At 40.2% G+C, this 25,293-nt stretch overlaps 1 protein-coding gene across 5 annotated transcripts in view; it reads right to left on the reverse strand.

The window, feature by feature from the left end:
• Positions 1–24,997, reverse strand: part of IGSF3 (immunoglobulin superfamily member 3) — a 127,557-nt gene extending 102,560 nt beyond the window's left edge. The window contains exons 1-2 of one of the 5 annotated variants that reach the window (XM_074263181.1): positions 24,751–24,997; positions 23,294–23,973 (exon numbers count right to left, since the gene is read on the reverse strand). In XM_074263181.1, the coding sequence (XP_074119282.1) occupies positions 23,294–23,363 (70 nt within the window). In that variant the 5' untranslated portion in view covers positions 23,364–23,973; positions 24,751–24,997. Of the gene's footprint in view, positions 1–23,293; positions 23,974–24,417; positions 24,554–24,750 lie in introns of those variants that run through there. The other 4 variants (XM_074263180.1, XM_074263178.1, XM_074263182.1 and 1 more) reach the window with 4 other exon arrangements.
• Between the last annotated feature and the right edge of the window lie 296 nt (positions 24,998–25,293).

Genomic DNA, 25,293 nt, shown 5'->3' on the forward strand with positions numbered 1-25,293 from the left:
AAGCAGGATCTTCATAGTTCAAACCAACACTCTTTCCCCAATGTCTCATGCCTGATCTTGTAGTGTTCTCATCATCTGTTTGGCACATTTTGATCCTTATATTCTTAGGATTCTCTCTGCTTCTTTAGGTTAAAGTCCTGTCCCTTCATCAAAATTTTAAGATGTTTTACTTATTTAAGCTAGTATTGTCAATTGGTACAAATTCATGCTTTTGTTTCTTATTATTTATCATTAACAATGAATGAAGCAGCATGTCATACACACTATAGCAGGAAAAACAATGACCCTGGATGCAAAAGAACAGGGCTCAAATCCTTACACCACTATCTTACTTTACTCAATTTTGAGCAAGTCAAGTCACCTCTGTGGCTCTCAAACTTTTCATAGAAAATGAGGAGAGTAGTGAAGGTAACCTGTTCTTAAGTGAAAAGTCTCCTTAGGATCCAATCTTGGATGTAAACCCAATTTTAAATGAAAGAATCTCATGGATTTTTTTAAACACATATAGGTCACAAAAATTAGAAAAGACCTCATCACCTAATCAAGCAATTCAACATGAAGGTGCCCTTGCCCAAGGTCAAGGAACAAGATAATGGCAAAATCTAAGAAGGAGAATTCCAATCTTCTTGACACCTAGTACATGAAGGCAAGGACTAGGCAAGGACTATTTCACATTGAGGGAAATGGACAGAATAGTTTTTAAGGTCTCTCCATGCTCCAATGTGCTTTGATTCTGCAGTCCCTAACATATTCCTTTGGCATCCCCCAGTGTAGGGCACACAAATGCATTCCATAAATGGCTGTGGAGTTGAACCCAATTAGAAGTAGTTAGTTGTCCAGTGGGTGTGGGGAAGTTGTGAATGCATTACAATTGTGCCCTACAATTGAAACCATATGCATAAAAACTGAAAGGAAAGCTGACCATGAAATTTAAGCAGATGTCAAAGAAGATCTTGGCAGGGAAAGTTTGGGAACCATCAATCTGATAGAACCTGGCCCGGGCTTCCCTCCCAGTTCCACTCACAGGACAACAAGCATACAGATCAGACTGCTGGGCTATTCGCAGCTGCAGCAACTTTTGAGGCCAACGCTCCTGGCTGAGCCAGTGCTTCTAGGCAGCCATGGTTTAAGATGGTATAACATTCCCTCAGCAGATGGTTTAAACACGGTAGAAATGGAGGATCAGGAAAAAGCTAAGCTCATTTACAATGTGGAACACATTCTCTCCATCTTTGCCCCTCGACTTGGCAATCCCCTTTAAGCAGAGATTCATCCCCTGTAAGAGACTTCAGCTTCCTAATGACTACCATCCAAACTCTTTATCTTACCCAAGACCCTCCATGGTCTCCGTCTTTCCTGGTTTTTGAATCTGTTCCTCTCCCTATGTACTCTTATGCTTTAAGTACTGCCCCTGGCTTTGCTACTTTCATGCCTCTGTTCACACCATTCTCTATACTTGGAATATCGTTCCAACACCCACCTCCAGCTCATCTTGTTCAAGATCCAGCTCTCCTCTATCACTGTCTTATAAACCTCCTACAATCAGATTTCTGACCTCGCCATTCAACTGAAACCTCCCTCTCCAAAATGACCACTGACCTCTGAACTGACAAATATAAATGTCTTTTTCCACTCACTTCCTAACCGCTCTGCTCCATTTGAAATTATTGACCACCTTTTCTTCCTGGATACCAATGGCCTTTTCTCTCTAGGTTTTCATGACTATGAAAAATTTTTTTCCTGGTTCTTTTCCTAACAGTCTATTCTCTCCTTCTCAGGAACCATTACTGGTTCTTAATCCACACCATGCTCACTAATCAAAGGCTCTTCTTCTTCTGCTCTATTTCACTTGAGTTACTCTTCAGCCACCATTATCATCTCTATACAAACAATTCCCAGATTTATTTATCCAGCCCAAGCTAGTTACACATCACCAACTGCCTTTTGGACATCTCAGACTGGATCTTCCAGAGGCACCTCAAATTCATCATGTCCAAAACAGAAGTCATTATCTTGACTCCTACCCTCTTTCCTTCTTTCAAACTTTCCTCATAACTGTCAGTGGAGACACCAACCTCCTAGATATCTAAGATTACAAATCTCGGGGTTATCAAGTCCTCACTCTCACTCAATGAACAATATCACATCGATCCCCAAATCTTCCTGTTTCTTCACAACTTCTCTTCTTTAAGTCCTTTTCTGTTTACTCCAAAAGCCATCACTCTACTGTAGTTCAAGCCTCATTACCTTTCAACAGAATTATTGTAATATCATTGAAAAAAATTTAATTGTACTTTTAGTATGTTAAATTTTCTTTTATTTATTTGGTTACATTTCATGTTCTAAACCATCTCCTTCCCTCCCCTGATCATACTAGAGAAGGCCCCCATTTGACACAAATAAATATATATCCACACATACATATATATTTGTGTATATATATGTATATATATACACAAATATATATGTATAAAGAGAGTGAGATACATATCTATATTTATCTATAAACACACATGTATATAGATGTGTGTGAATGTGTGTGTAAAACCATGCCATGTATACTTCTATTTTACTCTTCTTTCTCTGGAGATGGATATCATCTTTCTTCACAGATCCTCAGTAAAATTAGTCTCTACACCTTGAGTGTCTCTTCACTCAAATCTATCTTCCATAAAGCGATACTTTTAAAATATAGGTTTGCCTGTTTCATCCTCCCATTTAAACTCCAATAACTCCCTATTACCTTCAGGATGAAATCTAAAGACATCCAGTTGACATTTAAAGCTCTTTACAACTTAGCTTCTTTCTCCATTTGCAGACTTCTCACTCCCTCCATGCATTCTACGATCCAATGACACTTGCCTGCTTGCAGGACCCTCACACTTGGCTCCCCCTGTACTCTATGTGCCTTTGCATTGACTGACCCCCATGCCTTCCTTCTTTCTCCTGCCTCTGGCTTCCTTCAAGACTCAGTTCAAATCTCTTCTTCTGTAGTGACCTTTCTCAGGCACCTTGGTACCTAATTTGCCTTCACCTCTCAGATTTCCTTCTATGTACTCTGTATATATCTTGTCTTTTCCATTAGAATGAGAGTTCCATGAGTAACTGACTGGGACTTCACTTTTATCCATGGCACTTATGACAACGGCGGGCATATACTATGTGCTTGTTGACTAACCAACATCACTTCCTCTGTATGTGTGTTGATTTTTGAATTAGCTGCTGTTGAACTGGCCTATGGTCTGGCAAGCATTCATTCAGTAGATGCTTTCTGAATGAACAAGATTATCAATTAGAAATGTAAACATTACCTACTGAACTTCTGAGCTAAGTTTGCTTCTCTATCTAGCTTTTTACTTTTCTTTCCATCTTATTCATCTTCCTTTACCCTTTTCACCTTCTTTTCCCTCACTGTTTTCACAGCCCACCTTATATCTATCTAGCCATGAATTCTCACAACGCTGATGAATGCCTCGGTCTTTTTTTAAAAAGGGATCTTCAGTGGGGAAAGAATTCCAACATTACAGGCTGTTTCAGAAAATAAAAAGTTCTCACCAAATAAACTGCTGTGGAAGAAACTAAAACATTACACAAAATTAACATGAGATTATGGTCTTTAAAGTTTCACTTGAAGGTCCAGGCTCAAAGAATTTGCTAATTCTGCCAATCAAATCAAAACAAAACCCCTGACAACCTTAGAAAAGCAAACTTCATCAGGAGATGGCTAAAAAAGACATCAATAAATATTGAGTGACGTTCATAGATACCTTCCATAGGCTTAGAGATGTTGTGGCTAAGTTGAACCCTCCCTCTCCTCCAAGAAAGTTCACAAAAAGTAAACTGAGGCTTAGAGGGGTTAGGGGCCCAAGTGATGTGAAACCACATAGTTCAGCTAAAATCAATTTTGCCTGCTGGTGTGCTGGTTTTGACTACAAGAATCACATCCCACTGACAGAGAGGTTCTAGGAGAATTTTTATGCCCAGAAAAGGAAATGATGGTTTATTAATCTGGTTTTAAATGGATGATCCAAGTGATGATTTGACTTCTCAGTGGGTTAGCTTATGGGACACTGGACACTCCCACAGTATCCAGGGCCTTTAATTTGATAAACTGGCAATGAGTCATACCAAGGGTACAGAACTCCTTTATACTTCAAACAAGTACATAACCAAGAGAACAAAGTTTAAGCACAAGCCATTTAAATAATAAGACCAATTCTGTTTCACTATCTGCCAGGCCACCTTTCTGATAATAGCAAAGGGTCAGAATGACTGACCTTATGATCCATGTACAGGATCTTAGATTCAGAGCTAGAAGAAAAACTACTATGGAGCTTGATCACAGGAACACAGATTTAAAGCTGAGTTCTAGGTTAGTCATCTAGTCGAGGGCTTCTTAAATTTTTTTCCACTTACAGCCCCTTTTTGCCTGAGAAATATTTACACAATGCTGGGTATTTAGATATAAAACAGGTACACAAATCAAACATTTATTAATAATAAATTATATTGCAAACTATCACTCCTCCCCACCATCCTCCCATCACACACACAGTTACCTGACCCTATATGGGATCATGACCTACAGTTTAAGAAGCTTAGATTAGGGACCTGATTTTACATGAGAAAACAGAGGTTCACTGAGTTTTAGACATCTGCTCAATGTCACAAAGACATACTTGGAAAGTTTACAACTGCATAAATTAATATCAATATTGCACCTTACTATGATATTATGCCATCCAAGCTGGTCGACTGGCCAATGTCTTTCACCAATATCCCCTTGATATTCCGTCTGCTCTTACTATCACTTGTTACAAGTGTTAGAATAGCTAGGTATCAAGTATCCTTTCTAGTGATTGATAGAGCAATCAGATGACTCTCAAAGAGGAAAAAAAAAATTGGAATGCCCTGTATCCTTGATAATATCAGTCAAGTCAAGTAATCATGGGCCTTCTCAGTTGTCCCAGATACATGTAACAAGAAGAACAAAAAATAAATCTTAACTCCAATCGCCTCAGCAAAAAATAAAATAAAATAAAATAAAATAAAAACAATTAATTAATTAAGATTCCAAAGACAGGAATGGTTTGAACAGTTCCATCAAAATCATGAAGTACACGTGGCTTGTTTTTGCTACTCTCTCCTTATCCCTCTTATTTCTACTTGTGAAATGAAAGCTTTTGTTCCCCTTAAAGTTAATTTAAATCCCAAAAGAATAGATCCTTGCCTCTGCCCCAGATGTCACAGGTCAGATAGGTGGCTTAAGCCAGATTTCTCACCACTGTTCCAATAAGGAAGAGGAACAAGCCTCTGTCGGAGAGTGGGGGGAAAAGGAGGGGTCTGCTGGGGGAGGAGGGGGCTTTAATGAAAGACATGAGTCAGCTCCTTCTAAAGTCACACTGCCATATTCTGAGTCAGCAAGTTTTCAACCAACAGATTTCCTAAAGCTTTTCTCTTTTTTTCCCCCTCAAAATGATTGTTATTACTTCTCCACGAATTCTCCTGGCTAATGAAATTAGCCTTAAAATAGTCAGCAGAGTAAGGCCCCATTAATTTCAACTCTAGAATCATAGAACTTTATAACTAGAAGAGACCTTAGAGATTACCTGCTCATCTTCATTGTACAGACATAGAAACTTAGGACCCACAAGGGTAAACTGCCCTCCCCAAGGTTATAAAGCCCTTCAGTGGTAGAACTGGACTAGAACTTTGGTCCCCTCACCACTAGTCCCTCCATCCTCCAATGGTTTTTACCACATGGTCTCTAATTTAGGATCTATGATAATTCTAATGAGATTGGTCTAAAGCATACTACATCAGTCCCTCATAAATAGCACAGTTAACATAAACAAAGATTTCTCCTAGGACTATTTAAAATACACGTAAGAATATCCTGTTTTCAGTAGTTGAGAATTTCCAAGGCAACATTTACACACAAACTACTGATATATGCTAATGAAAAATCCCTCATTTTTTTCAATAAAGCTCGATCTCTAAAGCCTCTTCAAGGCAACTTTAGAATTACAGACAGAGCTTGAAAGGGACTTCACAAATTATCTGTTTCAACTCTCTCAAGGTATATCTTGGTCACAGAGGTTAAAAGACTACCTTGAGATCACAATGATGATAACATTGTTTCTTCCAGGGCACTTGCTTTTTTTTTTTTTTTTTTTGTTAACCTAGTTTATGCAGAAGTAACAACACAGTTATTAAAATATTCTGTAATTCAGACATTTTACTATTTCAAACTATTATTTCCAAATAGTTCAGGCTGATAAGGATTTGTTATTCACCATTAAAAACTTCTTTATGGGGGAAGAGAGAGAGAGAGAGAGAGAGAGAGAGAGAGAGAGAGAGAGAGAGAGAGAGAGAGAGAGAGAGAGAGAGAGAGAGAGAGAGAGATAGGGAGAGGGAGAGGGGAAGACAGAGACAAAAATCTTTATCTGCCTCTGTTTCCTCCATAAAATGGAGATGATAACAGTATCTACCTCCCAGGGATGTTGTGAGGATTAAATGAGATAATACTAGTAATGTGGCTTGCATAGTGTTGGGCAGCTAGTAGGTCCTATGTAAATGTCAATTATTACCATTATTATTATTATAATATCTTTATGGGTTTTTTTTTTTTAGCAGATTACAGTCAATTTGGAAAGGAATTCAGGTAAGCTAATTCAACCCCTATATATAACTGATGAGACTGGGTGAGGATCAGAGAATGAAATATCTTGGCCAAGGTCACCCCACAAGGTCGTGGCAGAATAAGGAGAGAATTCCCATCTCAGGAGCCTCAGCCCAATGAATTTACTTCTGAGCATTGTAATGTTAACAGCACTCTAGTCACATGACATCCGAAAACTAAGTGATCAGTCCAGTCTCAGCCACCAATAGGAGCGTGACAAGCCTTCATTTTTCTTTCGAGGATGTAAAGGTGACATGCTCAGCCTCCTTTGCTGGGCCACACAAATCTCCCAGATGCAGGCGGGATGAGCACTGACTAGGAGAGATTATATTCAGAATATCTTATGAGATTAGATATTGTGAATCCTTCACGTGCCTTCCTCTGTTTCAGTTAAAGCTCACAATATAAGGGGCTGTTTGGTTAAAACCTCTGGCTGACATTTTACAGTTTTCCAAAGGAAAAAAAATAAACCCCAATGACAAACCAGGAGTGAAGCAAGAAAAGATACACATTCATTATAAAAAACACATAGATTGTGGCTATGGTACAAAACCCCTTAAGGCAGTCACGAATTTTCTAGCTAATTTGTCCAGATTTCCAAATATTGGCCACTGAATACGGATGGTTTAAGACAAGAAAGTCAGGCCGGTGACTTTGCCCAGCCGTCCCTCACTTAAATCCAATTCACTTGCATGTCATGGCATCCCCTCACAGCTGCCGTGGTCCTCTTCAAGAACAAAGGTCAAACAACAGCTAGATCTCCCATTTTTACTCACTTGGTCCCACAGATAATAGTTGAAGGTAACCTTATTGAATGACTTCTAATTCTTACTTAATTTCAAGAGGTTTCTTTTGGATGGCGGTTTAATTAAAATAAAGAATAACAGAATCTTCTTTCTCCCTTTGCTTATAGGGCTTTCCCAATCTTTCTTCCAATTTATCACTCTGTTTTCACCTTTTCTCCTACTTCCCACTTTATACTTCTCTATATAGCCTCTCAATAGAATATAAGTTTTTTGCGTGCAGAAAGGATCTGTCATTTTTCTTGGTCTTATATCTGGAGCACTTAGCAAATAACCTTGCCTTGTTGAAAATTTTTCAACTTTCTTTTCTTTAAGAGGGGGAAAAAATAAACATCTTAAAGATCATGTCAAATTTAAGAAAGCATAATCTATGGACTGAGTGCTGATTCTATCACTAATTGCCATGTGACTATGGCAAACCACTGAAACTTTCCATGTCTCTGTTTTGTTATCTCTAAAACAATGACTTCTAAGGACTCTTCTGGTTTCACATCTATGTGTTAGAAAGTTCTATTTACAAGAGAGATTTCTAAATTCAAACATATATAGAGACAGAGAGAGAGAGAGGAAAAAGAGTGGGGGAGGAGGGAGGGAAAGAGAGAGAGAAGAGAGGGAAAGGAGAGAGCTCTATATACACACATATGTGTGTATATGTGTGTATGCATATGTGTATATATATATTATGGTATATATTATATATATATGGTATTATGCTATATATTATATAAAATATATATGTATATTCCATGATAGTTGATAACATGAATACTAAGATCATGTAAAGTGAAGAGATTCAGTCCCTTCCTTCCCCAACTTGAGAGCTACAGGAATATCTAACTTGAGATCATCCCATTTTCAGATCAGAGAGGTAGAAGGAAGTAGCTAAAAGGCCAAGGGGGGGTAGGAGAGAAGAGAGGGCGGGTGCTGTGGGCGAGGTGTTCAGAGTATAATTGTGGTTTGTACTGAAACATTTTGAAGCTTTATTATGAAATCGCTCTACAAATTGTCTTCAAACCTTGTCAGAAGGGTTGTCTTGCCTTTGGGTAATGTTAGGATACCAGAAGGAATCTATCTAAATAATAATCTCTCTAATGTGCTAATTTGTCCATCTGTGACATAAATTCCCAAGGGCCTCAGCAGCCGTCTCTGAGCACAGAACTGGTCACCAGGAAAAAAGGGTTGCAGTTGTTAAGGTAGACCTTACAGAAGATACGGAAGAAGGCTGCGTAAATGCTGCCGGAAAATCACAAGGGAGCATCAAGACAAGACCCATCTGGGTCCATGACCATCCCTACACTGTACATTTTGCAAGCCCATACAAAACACCTTGGGGACAAGGTGCCTAGATGAATCAGGGGAAAGGGAGAGGGAACACTGTTATAGAAAAAGCCAATGATGACTCATTAGAAAAATACTGATAAATGGCTTCTTAGGGGATTGGCCTGAGGAGAGTGGGAGGAGTGAGAAGGAAGGAAGGAGGAGGGAAGGACCCTGCCAGAAATAGGACTACAACAATTTGCCTCCTATTGCTCTGATTCAACAACAAGTTAAATAATGGTAGGCGGACAGTGGGGTTCCCCAATCCTACCTACAGTAAGTTCTCTTCTTCCAAATAATTTTGATGACTGTGTTCTGGGAATTCAGTGGCAGTTCAAAAAGGTGGGGAAAGATTACAACAAGGCATCACTATTACCAACAATTCCTCCAACACAAGATTTCTATCTGTAATATGGGTACTCCATCTAGTAACCAAGCCAAACAATACAGAATTGGGGAAAATGTTGCTATGTGGTCAAGTGAAAATGAATGCTGAATTTCGAATAACAAGTCCTCAGTTTCAATTCTGCTCCTATTTATAACTATCTGGGTGATTTCAGACAATCTACAAGATCTGGATCCTCATTTGGAAGATGGGAGGGGTAAACTTGTTCTCTAAAATTTTTTCTAGATTTATATCTATAATCATATGGTCGAAATTCTTGGAATGGGTTGGATTCATCACAAAAGATAACAAAGTGAAGGCAGAACAACTCAACTCCCACCTCGCTTCTTTTTTCTCTATCAAAGAAAATGAACTCCAAACTGGGAAAATTAGGGTAAAGATGGTCAAGTGGAGTTGTAGCTGAATAAATGAACTGAATAAAAATAAATAGATTGTAAATAAATAAAATTGTAAATAAAGTAAAATTGTAAGCAAAATACCTAACTTTCCTCTAAGAGGTCAATAAATAAAATCCAGAAGAACTATAATCCCAGGGTACAGAGAAAAGTAAAGCCCAAGATTAATGAGCTGTTGAAAAGTTGGAAGAACTAGAAAAGAAGAATAAAACAGGAAATAGAGAAAGGTTGTCTTGATTTCCCAAAGAGGAAAGAGAAAACAGCCTACTGGTCAGTGATCCTCACTTCAATTTCAGAAAAAATTTAGAGTGTAAAAGGGCTGGTTAGAAAATATCTTAAAAAAGGAATAGATAATTAAGGAATGCCAACTTAGCTTCACTTTTCCTTTTTTTTGCTAGTACAACTAGACTGGAAGATCTAGGGGAAGTACACTGACATAATGAACAATGTTAAAAAAAAAAAAAAGAAAGCCTGATAAAGTCTTTTATGCCATCTTTGTAGACATAGATGGAGAGCTGTGAGCAAGATAACAGTATAGTTAGGATGGAAAAGTGATGGGACCCAAAGTGAAGCCATTGACAGCTCAAAGTCAGTTTGGAGAAAGGTTTCTGGGAGCATGTCTTAGGGATCTGTCCCTGAGCCTAAGTCAATGATGAGGATGAAGGCAACCATAAAATTGGCATGTTTATCAAAATGGTAGATGGCATGAAGTTAAGAAGGAATAGTTATATGACAAAAAGAGGATCTAAGAAGCTCTTAAAGTGGAGTGTCATAGTGACTGATTCAATCTTCTTAGGCTGAATTTAGTACTCTTAACTCTTAAATACCAGATGGGTACAAAAGAGAGCAACATTCAAGACAGGTCAATAAAGTGGCTGCAGCCGACCAAGTTCACAGAAGAAATATGTATCAGATAACCAGTTTTCAAAAGTATCTCAGAGAGGTGAGGCTACCAAAAGAACAAAAATTTATGGATATAATTATCAATAAAAAAGTGATAGAGAAAACATGAGAAAATCTTAACCCATGTGTCTCCTCTCTCAGCTCTATAAAACCTTTCTGAAAATGATCTACACCGGAATGTTTATTCTTTATAAAACTACTAGCAACAAAGTGGCAGGCTTTCAAAGATGGCTTTCATATCTCTGAATGAAAAATATAGAGAATGTAACAGTAAACATTGAGTCTAGTGACAACAATAATAACAAAATACATTCAACTATATGCAATATAAAGCTTTAAAGATTCAACAGTACAAATACAAGTTCTGATCATCAGAGACATGACAGAATTGCAACCACACTGACCACTTATGTCAATAATCCTCCAATTATTAACATCACATGATGTATGACATAGAGGGAGAGGCTCTTCAAGAGCTGAGAGGTGGTATTAACTGGTGGATGTTGAGATGATTCAGTTGGGAATGGAATCATACAGAGAAGGGAGAGTAGTGGGCTCAAGTCCCACCACTAACTTACTGGCTGTATATCTTGACAAATTCTTTTAGATTGGCTAATCTGCAATGGGCAGAGAAGTTGCCAATCTGCAATGGTAAAGGGAATTTCCATATATTAATGAACTAATAGTTCCAAATACCTCAGTCTTCTGGAAAAAAAAAAAAAAAGTAAGATATTCACTGCTTGAAGGATGCCCTGACTAGAGTTCAAAGGCAAGGATTCCTAATAAGATACTGAAATTCTCCAAATATTCCTATTTGCAAATGACTACATCAAACCAAGGATTGCTTTAATGAAATCTATGGCTAATAAGAAGAGATAGGTCTAGAAATTCATACCTCAAAAAGCAAGCAGATGAAAAATTCACATCATCCAGATTATGACATGGATGAGCAGCCTATTAAATTATTCCAATGAGCCAAATCCAGATTTAGAAGGACAGCAAGCTGAATTCAGTTTCGAAAACTCCACAGTCCTTTCAATGATCCAAAGCTGCTGCTGACAAAATAAGAATCTTTTAACACTAATATTCTCCTATAATTTTGTGACCCCAGGATGTTACTTAATTTTACAGTGCGCACTAGTCATCACTATAAGACTATAAATTGCAGAGAAAGTGCTAATCTGTATTAGTGGAGGATCTTCCCATGAAGGGATCAGTCCAGTTCCTCTCTTTTCTCCTGATAACATCATATGGCTGTCAATCACAGAACTTTACAGTTGCCAAAAATCAAAATGTCAGATGACTCAAAGGGAAATGAAGAGATATACAATGGGTAAAATGAGGCTGTAGCATTATTAATGACAATGTCTATTCAAATGGCAGATTAAAAGATATCCCTATCTCTAGAAAAGAAAGTAACCCAGTCTTTGTGAAAACAAAAACACCAGATGGAAAACCTAAGTGCTAGGGCGGTACTCAAAAACTGTTTAAAAAAACAAAAACAAAATACAATCTGAATGATTCCAGGGCTTTGGATTCTTATATGGAAAGTTTGTAAACAGGCATGGACAAGAATCACACAAGTAATTATCATCCATAATAATGGAAGGAATATCTATAATAATGGAAGGATTAATCTGTATTAATTTCATTTTAATTATCAATTCAACAAACCTTAAACTTCCACAACTTGGGGAGGAAACACAAAGGTCTGATTCCTAAGAAACCTACCTTCTAACTGGAAGGATACAACAAGATGTGAAGTAAACTACATCAATTGAAGTGGGGGGTAGAGAGGAGCATCAAAGAAGGCTTCAGGAAAAAGGTGATTAACAGTAGATATAGGAAGCAAGATAGTAGAGTCTAGAGTCTCGGGAGGGAATGCATACCAAAAGGACAGCTTAAATCAAAGTCCTTAAGGCAGGAGATAGAGTCAAGTAAGACTAAAGTTCCATTTTGGTTAAAAAAAAAATAACTGCTCAAGTATAGGAATTAGTAGACAGCAAGGATATACCATATTTCATATGAAAAAGATCTACTTGGGATGAGGTTCTCTTAATTAACCACATGAAATGATGTGACAGGGCAATCAAAGGAGTGTGCAATTTTTGGTTGATCTTAAGAGAGGTACAGTGTCCAAGGTTCAGATTCCAACCACGGCTGGAAGACTTCATTCAATTCTGAGAACCTTATTTTAAGAAAGGAACCGAACTGCTAGAATGGCCAAAACAGTAAGAGGACTTTGTACCATGCCTTGTGAGGGTTACTAAAAGGAGCTAGGTATAATTGACTAGGAGAAGGGGAAGACTTAAATGGGAACATAATTAGTATTCAAGTCTATCACATGAAAAAGAGACTTTTTCCTGGGCCTCAGGGGTAAAAGTGCATAGAAACAGATTTAGGTTAGCTATCAGGGGAAACTTGACAATTTGAGCTGCAAAAAACAGAACAGGCTGTCTCCAGAAGAAATGGGTTTCCTAACCCTTGAAGTCTTCAGAGCAGCCTAATGACTACTTGTCATGGACATTATAAAGGAGATCCCTGTTCTAAAACTGGCAAGATGAATGACTTCAAAGATGTCTCCAAATTTTAATTCAATAAATCTATGACTGAGAAGCGACAAGCAAAGGGTTGCAAAATTTTCTTCTTTGGAGGTCCTAAAAGAAAAAAAATTAGATGCTTATCTGGCTAGGGCTGTTTAAGCCTGCTTCTGCCAGAAGGCAAAGGTTGGCCTAAGCTCTTAAAATTATTTATGTCTCTTTTTTTGTTTTTTTTTCCCCCCTGAACAAGTCTCCCCTAACAAGTTTCATTATCAGCGGCACCAAAGCAACCTTTTATATATGATAAAGTCAACCTCATTTCAATGTACAAAGATAATTCTCTCAACAATGAAGAGAAAACTGTCAGTTTCATGGGTTTACTCAGGCCAGGCCAATTAGAAATCAGGTATGGAGGTGTTTTTGCCCTGGTAAATGGCCCATAGTTTAGCAGAAGCACTGCTGCTGAGACAGTCCAACATTTCTTACAATGAAATGATTTTTTTTTTTTTTTTAAAGAACTCCTGACTTCTGAGACAGAGCTTGATTCCCAGAGGATTAAATGAGTTAGATCTATATGCTACAGTCAGAACAGATTGCTTGGGCCAAATTTGATCTGATCTGCTTTCTCCCAATCATTTCAGGGCACTGGAAAAATTTTAATTCCAAGTACTGGCAGTTCAGAACGTTTCAGGTAAAGACATCAGTGACTTAGTTGTAGAGTCAGTTTGGGGGGAGGCAGGGTAAACCATGAATTGGGTCCCACTGGGTTTTCTGGTTATTTTTGTCTATGCTTTGAGCACCAGAGCTAAACTAATCTAGTCTTCTCTTCCGGTGGTACCAGGACAGGGAAAGTGAAGGAAGAGTTAGGAAGGCTTCTCCTTTTCAGGACACACCCAAGGCAAAATGGAAGCTCCCTCTCCAAATGGCAAAGAAGCTTTCAATCAGCACCTATGTATTAATCGTCTATTCTGTGCTGGGCCCTCAAGAACTTTATATTCTAATGGGGAAAGGGAGGAAGAGAGAAAGGGAAGGGAACTCAAAATGTACATATGTAACTACATACAAACAAAGCAGGTGGAAGGTAATTTGGGGGAAGGTTCTTGCAGCTGGGGGGAGGGGAGGGAAAGGCCTTATATAGAATATATACACACACACATAGTATATAATATGCATACATACCTATACACATGTATATATAGCACATGTGTACATATGTGTATAATATCTATATAGCATTCTAGAAATAAGATTGTAAGTATTTGCTATAATATATATATACACATATATATATAATATTTTATATAACATATAATGCATATAAAACATACATGTGTATATATTTTAAAAAATATTGTATTTGTATTTGTTCTTGTTCTGGAAAGGTGATTTTCTTCACTTTTACTGAACTGGACTGAAGCAAGGGAGAGTTGTGCAAAGTTACCAGTCTCATTTTCTCCTCCAGAGCCAGTGACCAATTGGAGATGGCCCTGAATGCAGTGGGGGTCTTTTTAAGCTCAGGTCTTTCCCAGATCTCAGTGTGTCTAAGGCAAGGCCCATTCAGTGATCAAAGCTAAGTAAGAAATGATGCAAAGAACAGACTCTTTTACCTAGATTCCCACCCCCACCCCCCAAAAAAACAATCTGGGAGGGGAAGATGGTCCAGGTTTCTGTCTAAAACAGAAACAATGGCTATTTATGCTCACTAAGCCTTTAAAACTCAAACAATGATCAAGAGAGGCTTGGGCAGGAACCTATTATTGTGTGTCTATGTGTGTGTATATATATATATATATATATATATATATATATATATATATATATATATATATATATATATATATATTATGTGGATACATATATTTGTAATTATATGTGTATATCATAAATTATTAAGCACAGATCTCAAGTTGAAAGTCCTGAGTCCAAAGCCTGCCTCCAATTTGAACAAGTCACTTAATCTCATGGTCTCAGTTTCCTCATATGTAAAATTTAAGGAGGGATGATGGCTCCTGACATCCTGATAGCTCCAGAGCTTTGCCCCAAGGTTTTTCAGACATCAAGTAAGGCTTTAGGGCTAAGGAATAGAAAGAATGAAGCAATTTCTGTTTTCAAAGAGCTTACTTCCTAACCATAATGATCGCTGATATTTGGGTAATACTTTACAGATAACATGACATTCAATGTAGTACGGATATTATTATCCCTAGATGAAGAAACAGTCTCAGGCTGTTAATTATAATTAATATAACACATGCCTGCGAAAAGCCACCAAGCTTCAGAGGAGGAATTCAAACTGAAGATCTCCACCAACTCCCCTCCAAACCCAGTACTCTTTACTACACCCTGTTGTCCTTCCAGCAGTAATGAACCTGCCCCTTCGCCCACCCTCACCCCCATCTCTCCTCCCTGGGTTCTACCTTGAGTATGACTTTAACTCCTAGAGTCAGGGGATCAATCTCCTCCCAAGGATTCAATCACACATCTTATAATCAGAAGACCCAAATCTGGAAGCCCAAATCCATTCAGTGCTGTGCTCTTAAGATACCTTACCACCACTAGGTACTAGACACTAAGAATGGAATTGCTCTTTCTACCTGCCTCTGCTCTCCCATAATAGCCCAATTTTTCTATTATGGAGGACCCCATCAATACCTTCCCAATATTCCTCTCCTTTTTCCTGTGGCATGGAAATCGCTTCCAAATCCTACCACATCATCACAACATAGTATTTTCACCTTTTTTATTGTTGTTTGCTTGCTTGCTTTTTTTATTTTAATTTTTTTTCCTTTTGGACATAATTTTTCTTGTACACCATGATAATTGTGGAAATACATTTAGAAAAATTGCACATGTGTAATCTATGTTGAATTACAAACTGTCTTAGAGAGGGTGGGGGGAGGAAGAGAAAAAAATTTGGAATACAAAATTTTGAAAGGGTGAATGTTGAAAACTATCTTTGGATGTATTTTGAGAATAAAAAGCTATTATTAAAAATTAAAAAAAAAAACAAATCCTACCTACATCTTTTTTTTTTTGAACATTTAATTTGTTCCCCAATTACATGCGAATAACATTTGTGAAACATTTCTTTTTATTTTGAGGTCCATATTCTCTCCCTCCTTCTGCCACATCTTTCTTATATACCACAGCTCTTGTCTAAATAGTTCTTTTTTCTCAACTCTCCCTCTGAAGATTGGACAACAGATGAGGAAACTGAGGCTATAAAGGTTATATAACCAGCCCAAGGACAAAGAGCTATTTATTAAATGGCATACTTCCGCTCCTAGCCAGTGTCCATTTCATTTAACTCCATTGTTCCTTTCATGCAAAAGGATTTAATTTCATTTAATATAAATACTTTCCTGTCCATGTGTATTTTGATTCAAAAGAACACTTGATACAGAGCTGGAATAGACTTCGGGTGATTTAGACAAGTCCCTTAGAGTAGAATTTCTCAAAGAGTAGTTCAGTGGTCAAATTCTTCTTAGGGGGAATCTACAATGTAAAAACTATTTTCATAATGATATTATTACATTTTAATTTCTGTTATGGATAAATATTGATAAATATATCCTGGAAGTGGCCTTCAATAATTTTTAAGAATAGAGAGGGGTCTTGAGAACAAAACTTTAGGGGCTTACCACTTTAGCATATTTTACAGATGAGGTTAAGTAGGGTGGTCAAGGCCAAAGATATACGAGGCAGAGCTAGGATTTGAATCCAGGTCTTCCATCCCCAAATCAACCCCATTTTTACACAGCACACAACTTTCTATCTGATAGTTCTCTTCTCCTACTGGCAAATTATTGGGGGTAAGGTTATGTTTATGTACAGAAAAATCTCCATTTTTATGTGAGCTCCTCAGGGAATGAAGTACTTTAAAGAACTAAAATTTTCTGTTTAATGGAGGATTGGGAAGAAAACTCTCTTTCCTTGTTGAAAATCTTCCCCTAAAACCTTAGTCTATTTCCTTCCAAATGCCTAGCTGATTTCATCTTTCTTTGATGATTCAAGATCCCGCCATGCCGTGGGGGTCATTCTGCACATAAATTATTTTAGATGAAGATGTAAAAGATTGGGCTGAGTATGTACTGACCCCAGGATATAGCTGAGACGAAGCTTTTAATAAATCCCTATCATTCTTCAGAAAGTAGGGTGGAACAATCACAGCTCCCTTGACTGGGAGTTCTCCGGGTGAGGAGTTTTCCTCCCCTTTTTTTCTTGCAGTGCCTTCCTTGCACACAATTAAGAGCTTAATAAGTACATCTTGATGGTGTTTGGCACCAAAGCACTTTCCATAAAATTATGCATGATTTTTGCACAACCATATCTTTTTTCTCCCTTTGAAAATTAGGTGGCATTCACACACAGGTGTCTGAAATTCTCCTAAGATGAAAGCAAACTCTTCCCAAAGAGCATCTGTGTTCAATCGGATGCAGCAAATAGCAATGGAATTGGAGTCGAGAAACAGAGCCGAGTTTGATTTCCCACACTCACTTGCTGTGGGACCCCATGCAAGTCACCACCTTCCTGAACCTCAATTTCTTTAGCTGAAAAATGTGGACGATCACACGTGCAACACCAATATCTCCGGGGAGTGTGAAGAAAGTTGGGTCAAATTTAAATTGATCACATAAACATGAAATGTTTTGTCCAGAGCAACATGCTCTTCACTAAATGGAGTTTTGCTAATAGAATCATATATAGAGAACTAACTGAAAGGGATCTCAAAGGTTAACCTGGTTGGGCTCAAAGCTGAAGTCCACACACAGAAGTTCAATCTCCTTGCCCATGGCTATATAGTTATTAATCATCAGAGATGAAATTTGAACCCAGCTGCAATCACTTCAAATCCAGTATTTTTTCCCCACTGTGATGTTGTTCAGTTGTTTGGTTTTTTCCAGTCATGTCCAACTCTTTATGACCCCATTTGGGGTTTTCCTGACAGAGATACGGGAGTGTTTGCCATTTCCTTCTCCAGTTCATTTTACAGATGAGGAAACTGAGGCAGATAGGGTGAAGTGACTTGCTTAGTGACACAGCTAAGTGTCTGGGACCAGATTTGAACTTAGCAGCTGCACCCTCACTGCCTACTATGGGGGACAGCTAATCCATGTTGGCTGATCCACAGCCCAGAAAGGAGAATAAAAGATGAGTCTGGAAAGGAAAACCAGCCTCAAACTGTGAAAGACCTTCCATATACAATTTCATTGGTTTGGCCACACTCCCTATAGATGCAAATCATAATCCTTCTGTAATTTATTAGATTATCTGGAAACAAAAATCCATTGTACTGTGGCCTGTCCAGTAATCACAGGATAATAGATTTAGAAGTGGAAAGGAGATAAAGGTCATCTAGTCCAAATCCCTCATTTTACCAAAGAAGAAACTGAGGTTCAAAAGTTAAGTAACCTACCAAGGCTCATAGAGCTAGTAAATATCTGAAGTAAGATTCTGATCCAGCCCAGGATCAGAGATCTCTATCCACTGCACCTGATGAGCCTGTCACCAATCTGCCCACTGCCTAACCTTTAAACCATTCCTAGTTTCCCACTAGAAATCACCTCATGGAGTTGATTCTCATCAGACACAATCACCTTTACACCACAGGAAAACACCAGGAAAAAACTCCCGTCCTGATACGATAAACATCTAAAGCACCTACTGTTTCTCACCCTCCCTGTAGAAGTTTTCTTTGACCTCTTTTAGAAGATAGGTGATAGTTTCCCAGATCCTTCCCTTTCCAATAGCTTCCCTAATCCTTCCCTGTCCAAACAAGTTTCAAATAGAATAGAAGCTCTTAATTCAGTGACTCTTGTGATCTTCAATTTGGGGGTTGATTTTTACTTTATTTTTCCCTCCAGCGACTAGCATAGTGTCTAGCATACCATGGGCATTTATATAATGCTTGTTGAGAGAGCATCAAACAAGAAGCTTCACCAACTTTACAAATGCACTTAATCTTGTGTTTGTAGATGGCCTGGTAGATAATGCAAATGAATACCCTGTTATCAGTATTATTTGTTCAATGTTTGCTCCAAGGATGGCCAAACTTATTTCCTCACTCTCTATTTGCAAGTGCATTTCCATTTTTTAATATTCCATCTTGAAAAGAGATTTCAACCTGCTTGTAGCATCAGCCTTGGTGTGGAACAGCTATCTCTTTCTTCATAGCACAGATAAAATGAAATTTTGCTTTATGACCTGAAGTTCAGTACTCATCTCTCTTGGTTGTTCCCTTCCCCCTCCTGTCTCTCACAGGAAAGAAAGTATGAATCTATTGTCACACACACCTACCTTTCTGTCATTCTCACAGTCTTTTTTGAGTATGCTTTCAGTCAAAGGCACTCTGTTTCTCACCCCCTTTATGTCCTTATTACACTCACTATCACCCCTACACACATAAGCACATGCACATACACACACGTACACATAGAGAGAGTCCTCTGGCCTCTCCCTATGTATTCATCAACATTCTCAGCAAAATTCACTGCTCCATAGTCATTACTGATGGACAATTTACCGAGCAGGAAGCATGCTAAGAGTGAAGGATCAAAGGCATATGGGTAATTAGAAAAGGGTGGAACTAATTCTATGCAAAGAGATAGAAGCAGCAATCCTGGGCAGGGAAGGAGGGGCTCACTCAGGGTCCAACCAGGAAGAGGCAGAAAAGTGCTGGTCTTTGGATAAAAGGAGCAGAGAGGGAGGAAATGATGGGAAGAGATATAAATACAGCATAAAACACCAAGAGCTGCATTCAGATTTCTACAGATTCAGAGCTGGAGGAGACCTTAGATTTTGTAAATTATTTATCCAAGGTCACACAGCTAGTTCTTGGAGCAGCAAAGATAACAGTCCTAAACTTACCACACTGGATCTTATTGCACAGAGAATAAACACAAACTCCTTTGAGTGTGACCTGCACAATCTGGTTCCCACCTACCCTTCCCACCTTATTTCATACTACTGCCCTTGGTTCACTAAACCAGCTGTAAGAATTATTAAACTGCTTCTAGTTCTCTTCCCGTTTTGTGCATTCACAAGCTCTTGCTGTATCTGAAGCTGCTTCCTCATCCCAACTTATTAAAATCATCTCCCCCTCAGCTTACAGATTCAAAAGTTAAATGATATCTCCTCCATGAAGTCTTCCCTGATTTCTCTGGCTAAAAGTGCTTTCTCCTTCACATTTTCCTAAAAGACTGTCACATTCTACTCTGCATTAATCTTATAAGAACACGGATATTGTAGACAAAGTTTAGGTTTTCAGACTCAAGAAAACCTGCAATTGAATCGTGCCTCAGATTCTTATTTCTACATTACAGTGGACTGGTGGGTAATTTACTTTCTCAGGTCCTCAAGTTTTGACCCTTCTAACTCAATATGAACCATATGCTTTGGACCCTTCTATCTTAGCATGTCTCCTGCTCTGCTAAACTGCCCATCACCCAGTTCTATGAGCATTTTATTTAAGACATCCTATGATTAGCCTACAGTCTTCATTTAAAAATTAAAAAAAAAAAAAAAAAAGATTAGAGAGAACCAGTTTCTTTTTCTAATATCACAATGATATTTGTGACTATCCATCCCTTCAAAACTTACCTTGAAGCTTATTGTGACCTGATTTTACCTGTATAAACAAGTGTGTGAAAGGATTTTTTGGGGGGGAGGATGAAGGGAAGCATAAAACACAACTACCATTCTTAGCTCCATTCAAATAGCCAGAAGGAAAAAAGGTACAAATGCCAACTTCGCCTTCTCTCCCAGCTTATTCTTTTCCCCCATCAGCCCCACCCTCTTTCATTTTATCCTAATTTCCCAGCCCAGTTACACACCCTACAGACTTTCCAGATTTTTTCCCCTTTCCCCCTTTCCTTTTCTTCCCTAGGGAAACCACTCTAGCCCTCTCCTCCCCCCAAAAAAGTAAACTAAATTTAATACAACCTTCAAATACTAAGTTACAAACAACAGAAAGCATTCCCTGAAGCAAGACAATATCTGGAGCTGAGTAAATGATGATAATGGTCTCCTGCCTAGTCAATAGTCTTTTTTGGCCTTTCCCATCCACCCCAGAACTGAAGGACATCCGGCTGAGCTTTCAGTTGTCCTGAGACAGACAAGAGTTTGTTCCTGTAAGGGAAAGAAAGTGATCTGGATTAAGTCTCCTGCTCAATTCTGAAAATGACAAGCTCTTTCAGAGAGCAGCAAAGAGGTAACTGGATTCAAAATCCCAGCAGGAATAGCACACTGAAGGTTCTAGGGATGTCTGTTCTCTTGCTAGATGGGAAGATTTGGATTGGGACAAGTTAACTGCTTTCATATATTTAAAAGAGATGTGGGGGGGGGGGGAGGTGTGTGAAGAAATTATTTAGTTTAGCTCTAGAGAAGGGAACTAGGGCTAATGAGTCAGAGTTACAGTTTATCCCTGCCTTTTTTCAAGTGCAAAGCACTTGTGGGAGATGGAAAGGATGTGCAGAAATATGAGATTCTTAAGGCAAGTTCAATCTAATTGGGGGTAAAGGGGTGACAGGGAAGAGAATGAAGCATTCAAGCCTAGAATTCAGAATTGGAAAGGATTTTAGTTCAACACCCTTCATTTTATAGATTAAGGAATCAAGGAAGATCTAGACCTGTCTAAACACATGCAAAGCCAAAATCTGAACCCCAGTTCCTTCAAATCCACTGCTTTTTTTCCCCACTACCAGTTGATATAGGTAAGGGATAAGCACAATGGCATCTTGTCACATAAACAACACTATAAAAGGTAGTGGTTTATTCAAAATTTAGAGAAATAAGTTGTAAAGTGAGGAGTTGGGAAACTGTGTGTGTGTGTGTTTCAGGGGAGAAGTAAAAGGAAAAGAAGGGAGACAAGCACAGACAATATCAAATAAAAGAGTAAGAGAATGTCCTCTCACTTTTAGGATGGACAATCTCTAAAGCATTTTACATCACTGAACAAGATTTCAGGGTTCTGAAAAAGGTCAGGGTTTCCCCAGATGAGCAGTGGGGACTGGGAATTCTCAAATAGGTATGGAAAGTGATCCAGTCATTCCCTTCAGTTCAGCCCTATTCTTCCAGCCTCCCTCTTGCTTTTCTGTTGCATACAAGATTCTCAACAATTTTCAGGCTAGAGACAAATGAGAAAGAGTAGGAAGAAAAAGCAGAAATAAAAACAAACTTTCCAGGTTTTTCCCTCAATGATGACACCCCCCCCAGACCTCACATGGCACAGTTCTACGATGCCTTCCCGATGCACTTCCCATGTATCACCATTACTATGTACTATAATTCTCTTTTGTCTGTTAACAAACTGCCATAGTAAGTTTTAAGATAGCTTTGTGGTTTAATTTTTGCATTCAATAAAATGACACATGCCATGAGGCAGCTTCCCTCTGCCATATAGGAGCAGAATACTGCTTCCAGGGGTTCAAATGCGATTTTGGACACAACTTTGTGCGCATGGATAAGTCACACACATCTCATCTGTTAAAGGAGTTTGGAGTGTCCCAGCCCACAAGCAAACTCCCAAATCAGATTTAAAATGTCACTGGGAACTATTTAACAAAACAAATAAAAATATAATACAACACAGATAATGTTAATTTGTGGTTTTCTAAGTCAACAGCAATTGCAATGTGAATCTGACACCTCTAGTATGGCCCCACAGATAGATGGATCCTTCTAGCTTGGGCTGGACCTATCAAGATCTACTGATGATGGTTTATACACCTTAGGTATTCCTTCAATGCTAAACTAAAACCACATGGTCCATCAACCATCAGTTTCCACTAACTACCAAGAAAAAAAATAAAATAAAACAAATAAACAGGACAAAACCAACTCATCAGAATCAACAGAAAAATGGCTCAGCTATCAAATGGATTCACACTATAAGTGGCTATTGTAACGTTAGTGTTGAGGAAAAAGGACAAGAGACCATCTCAGAGGACCATTAGCTATACTCTCCCCCCCCCTTTCTGGGTACAATGAAAAGAAAAATGAGAGTGCTTCAAAAGAATCACTCTAAGTGTCTGCCTTTTGGATAAATGCTGGTATTTGTGGAGAATACCCTCCGCTCTCGGATTTTTCTGTCTCAGAAATGGCCAACACAATGACCTTTTCATTCTGTGATGCACACCAACGGCCTCCTGGGGTCACCCACAGCTCAGTGTGGACGGAGGACAACAACCCTCAGTTAGAGGAGGTTAAACTTTCTCGTCTATTGAATTGATAAAAGCACAGCCACTTACCCAGTAACACCAGGGAAGTCAGAGCTTGGAGACAGCACTTCATATCTGCTCCTGGGAAGAGAGAGAACATGTGGCCCTTCCTTTTCTCCAGGTATTTGTTCTGCACTCCTGGGCTGGCCACTTCTGAATTTCAAAGGATCTCCTCGGAAGTGGAATGTGATGGGAAAAGGAGCAAGAGTTTAAGGAGAAGGGGGATAGAGGGTTAGGTAAGGCATCTGGGAGTTATAGCACTGCCCTATGCTAAGTGAGGCGTCCAGATTCATCCTGAAGCCGGTCCCCTTCTCCGCCACATTACATGTCTCGCTCTGTTTCCCAATCACAGCGAATCCTTCTGGTTTAATCCTCAAGGAAAACGGGGAGAAGAGTTCGTAAAAATCCTTTCATCCACCGCGGCCGAATTCGAGGGGGCCGTCCTTCCCCTCTCCAACAATGCAACACGCTCTGTCTCTCAAGATTCTCCAGTGGAAAAAACTGGTTTAATCAAAAACCTGAGAAACCCCTATCGGAAGGGCCGGCAGGAAGTTGTAGATATCTGGGGTTTTCGTCTACGGGTCCCCTTCTTTGCATTGCCTTGAGGGTCACAGCCCCACCTCCGGTTTCAGGCCGGTCCGGTGAACGGGAAAGCGAGCTGGAGCGTCAGCAATTCCGAAGCTGCCATATAAAAAAAGGACTCTGGATTTCTGAAACAAACAGATTGTTGGAAAAGATAAAAGTAGCAGGAGCAAGACAAGCTAGCGAGGCGTCCTGATACCTGAGCCTCACGCCTTGGCTTTGCGCCGGCTGACCTTCAGCAAGTTATTGAACAGGCCCGTGCCTCAGTTTCCCCGTCTGGGCCAGAGTAATACCGGGAAGATCCCGGCTCCGAGAGTACTTTTGGGAAGCCTACGCTTCTGGGATTTCCCTAGGCTTTCTTCCTAGTCCCCAGGGCTTTGGAGTTGGCCCCACCCTCTGAGCCCCAGCCGACTGGAAAGGGGTTCCGAGGTACATCGGAGTGCCCTTGTTCCCACTTACTCGGCTTCCTCCTCCCCCCTCCCAAGACCCGACCCCGCCCCAAGGGACCCCCCTCCGAGAACGTGGGCGCTTTAGGCGCCTGCCGGGTCCCAGGTGGCCCGCTATTGTTTTACCTTCTCGGATGTTTGTTTTGCGCCGATTGTAAGGAAAGAAAGAAAGAAAGAAAGAAAGAGCGAGGGGAGGAGAGGTCTGAGCATGGGAAACCACTCCCCCAGAATAGGAGCCGGGGACGGGCACGGGGGACTGGGAGGTGGAGGGCGGGGAGCGAGCTGCCTCCTCGCCCCCGGCCCCGAGCGGAGCTGGCTCTGGGCCCCGCCGTCGCCCCCCGCTGCCCGCCTCGCCCGGATCTCACCCCCGTCCTTCCTCGCTCGCCCTGCGGCCCCTCCGCCCGGCGCCCCGCGTCCGCCCGGCGCCCCGCGTCCCGCGCTCTCCACCTTCGCACTGACCTGGTCCCCGGACCTTGCCCGCTCCGCCGTGATTTCTCCGTAAGCCTCAAGGGACCAGCCGCTTCCTCCCGCAACCTCGCCAGCAGCTACTGCTGCTCCGCGGCGGCCCCGCCTGTGTCCCCGCCTCCTCTTCTTCCTCCTCCTCCTCCTCCTCGTCCTCCTGGCTCGCCGCCGAGCCGGAGCCGGTTCCCGGGAGCCTAGGCACGGAGAGGAGACGGCAGCGCGGCGGCAGCGAGCGGGGAAGCGAAAGAACAACCGAGGGACCCCACCGGGCACTCACCGCCCCGCCCCCGTCGGCCCCGCCCCTTCTAGGCATTGTACGGCTCCGAGCCGGGGCAGATGTGTGGGCCACCATCGCCGCTGGCCGGACCCCTTCCGCCGGCCGGGATCCAGGCTGCCGGCTTTGGAGAGTTTTGTTGGGGCTTTTTTCTCGAATTCCGCACTGGAAGCCGGGAGGCGTGGGCCCCATTATCCAGTAACTAACTCTAGTTGAGCTTTCCGAATTTCCTCACAAGCGCCAAAGCACATCTCTTTTGTTTAAAA

Source organism: Sminthopsis crassicaudata, chromosome 4 (genome assembly GCF_048593235.1).
Source record: "Sminthopsis crassicaudata isolate SCR6 chromosome 4, ASM4859323v1, whole genome shotgun sequence".
Taxonomy (NCBI): Eukaryota; Metazoa; Chordata; class Mammalia; order Dasyuromorphia; family Dasyuridae; genus Sminthopsis; species Sminthopsis crassicaudata.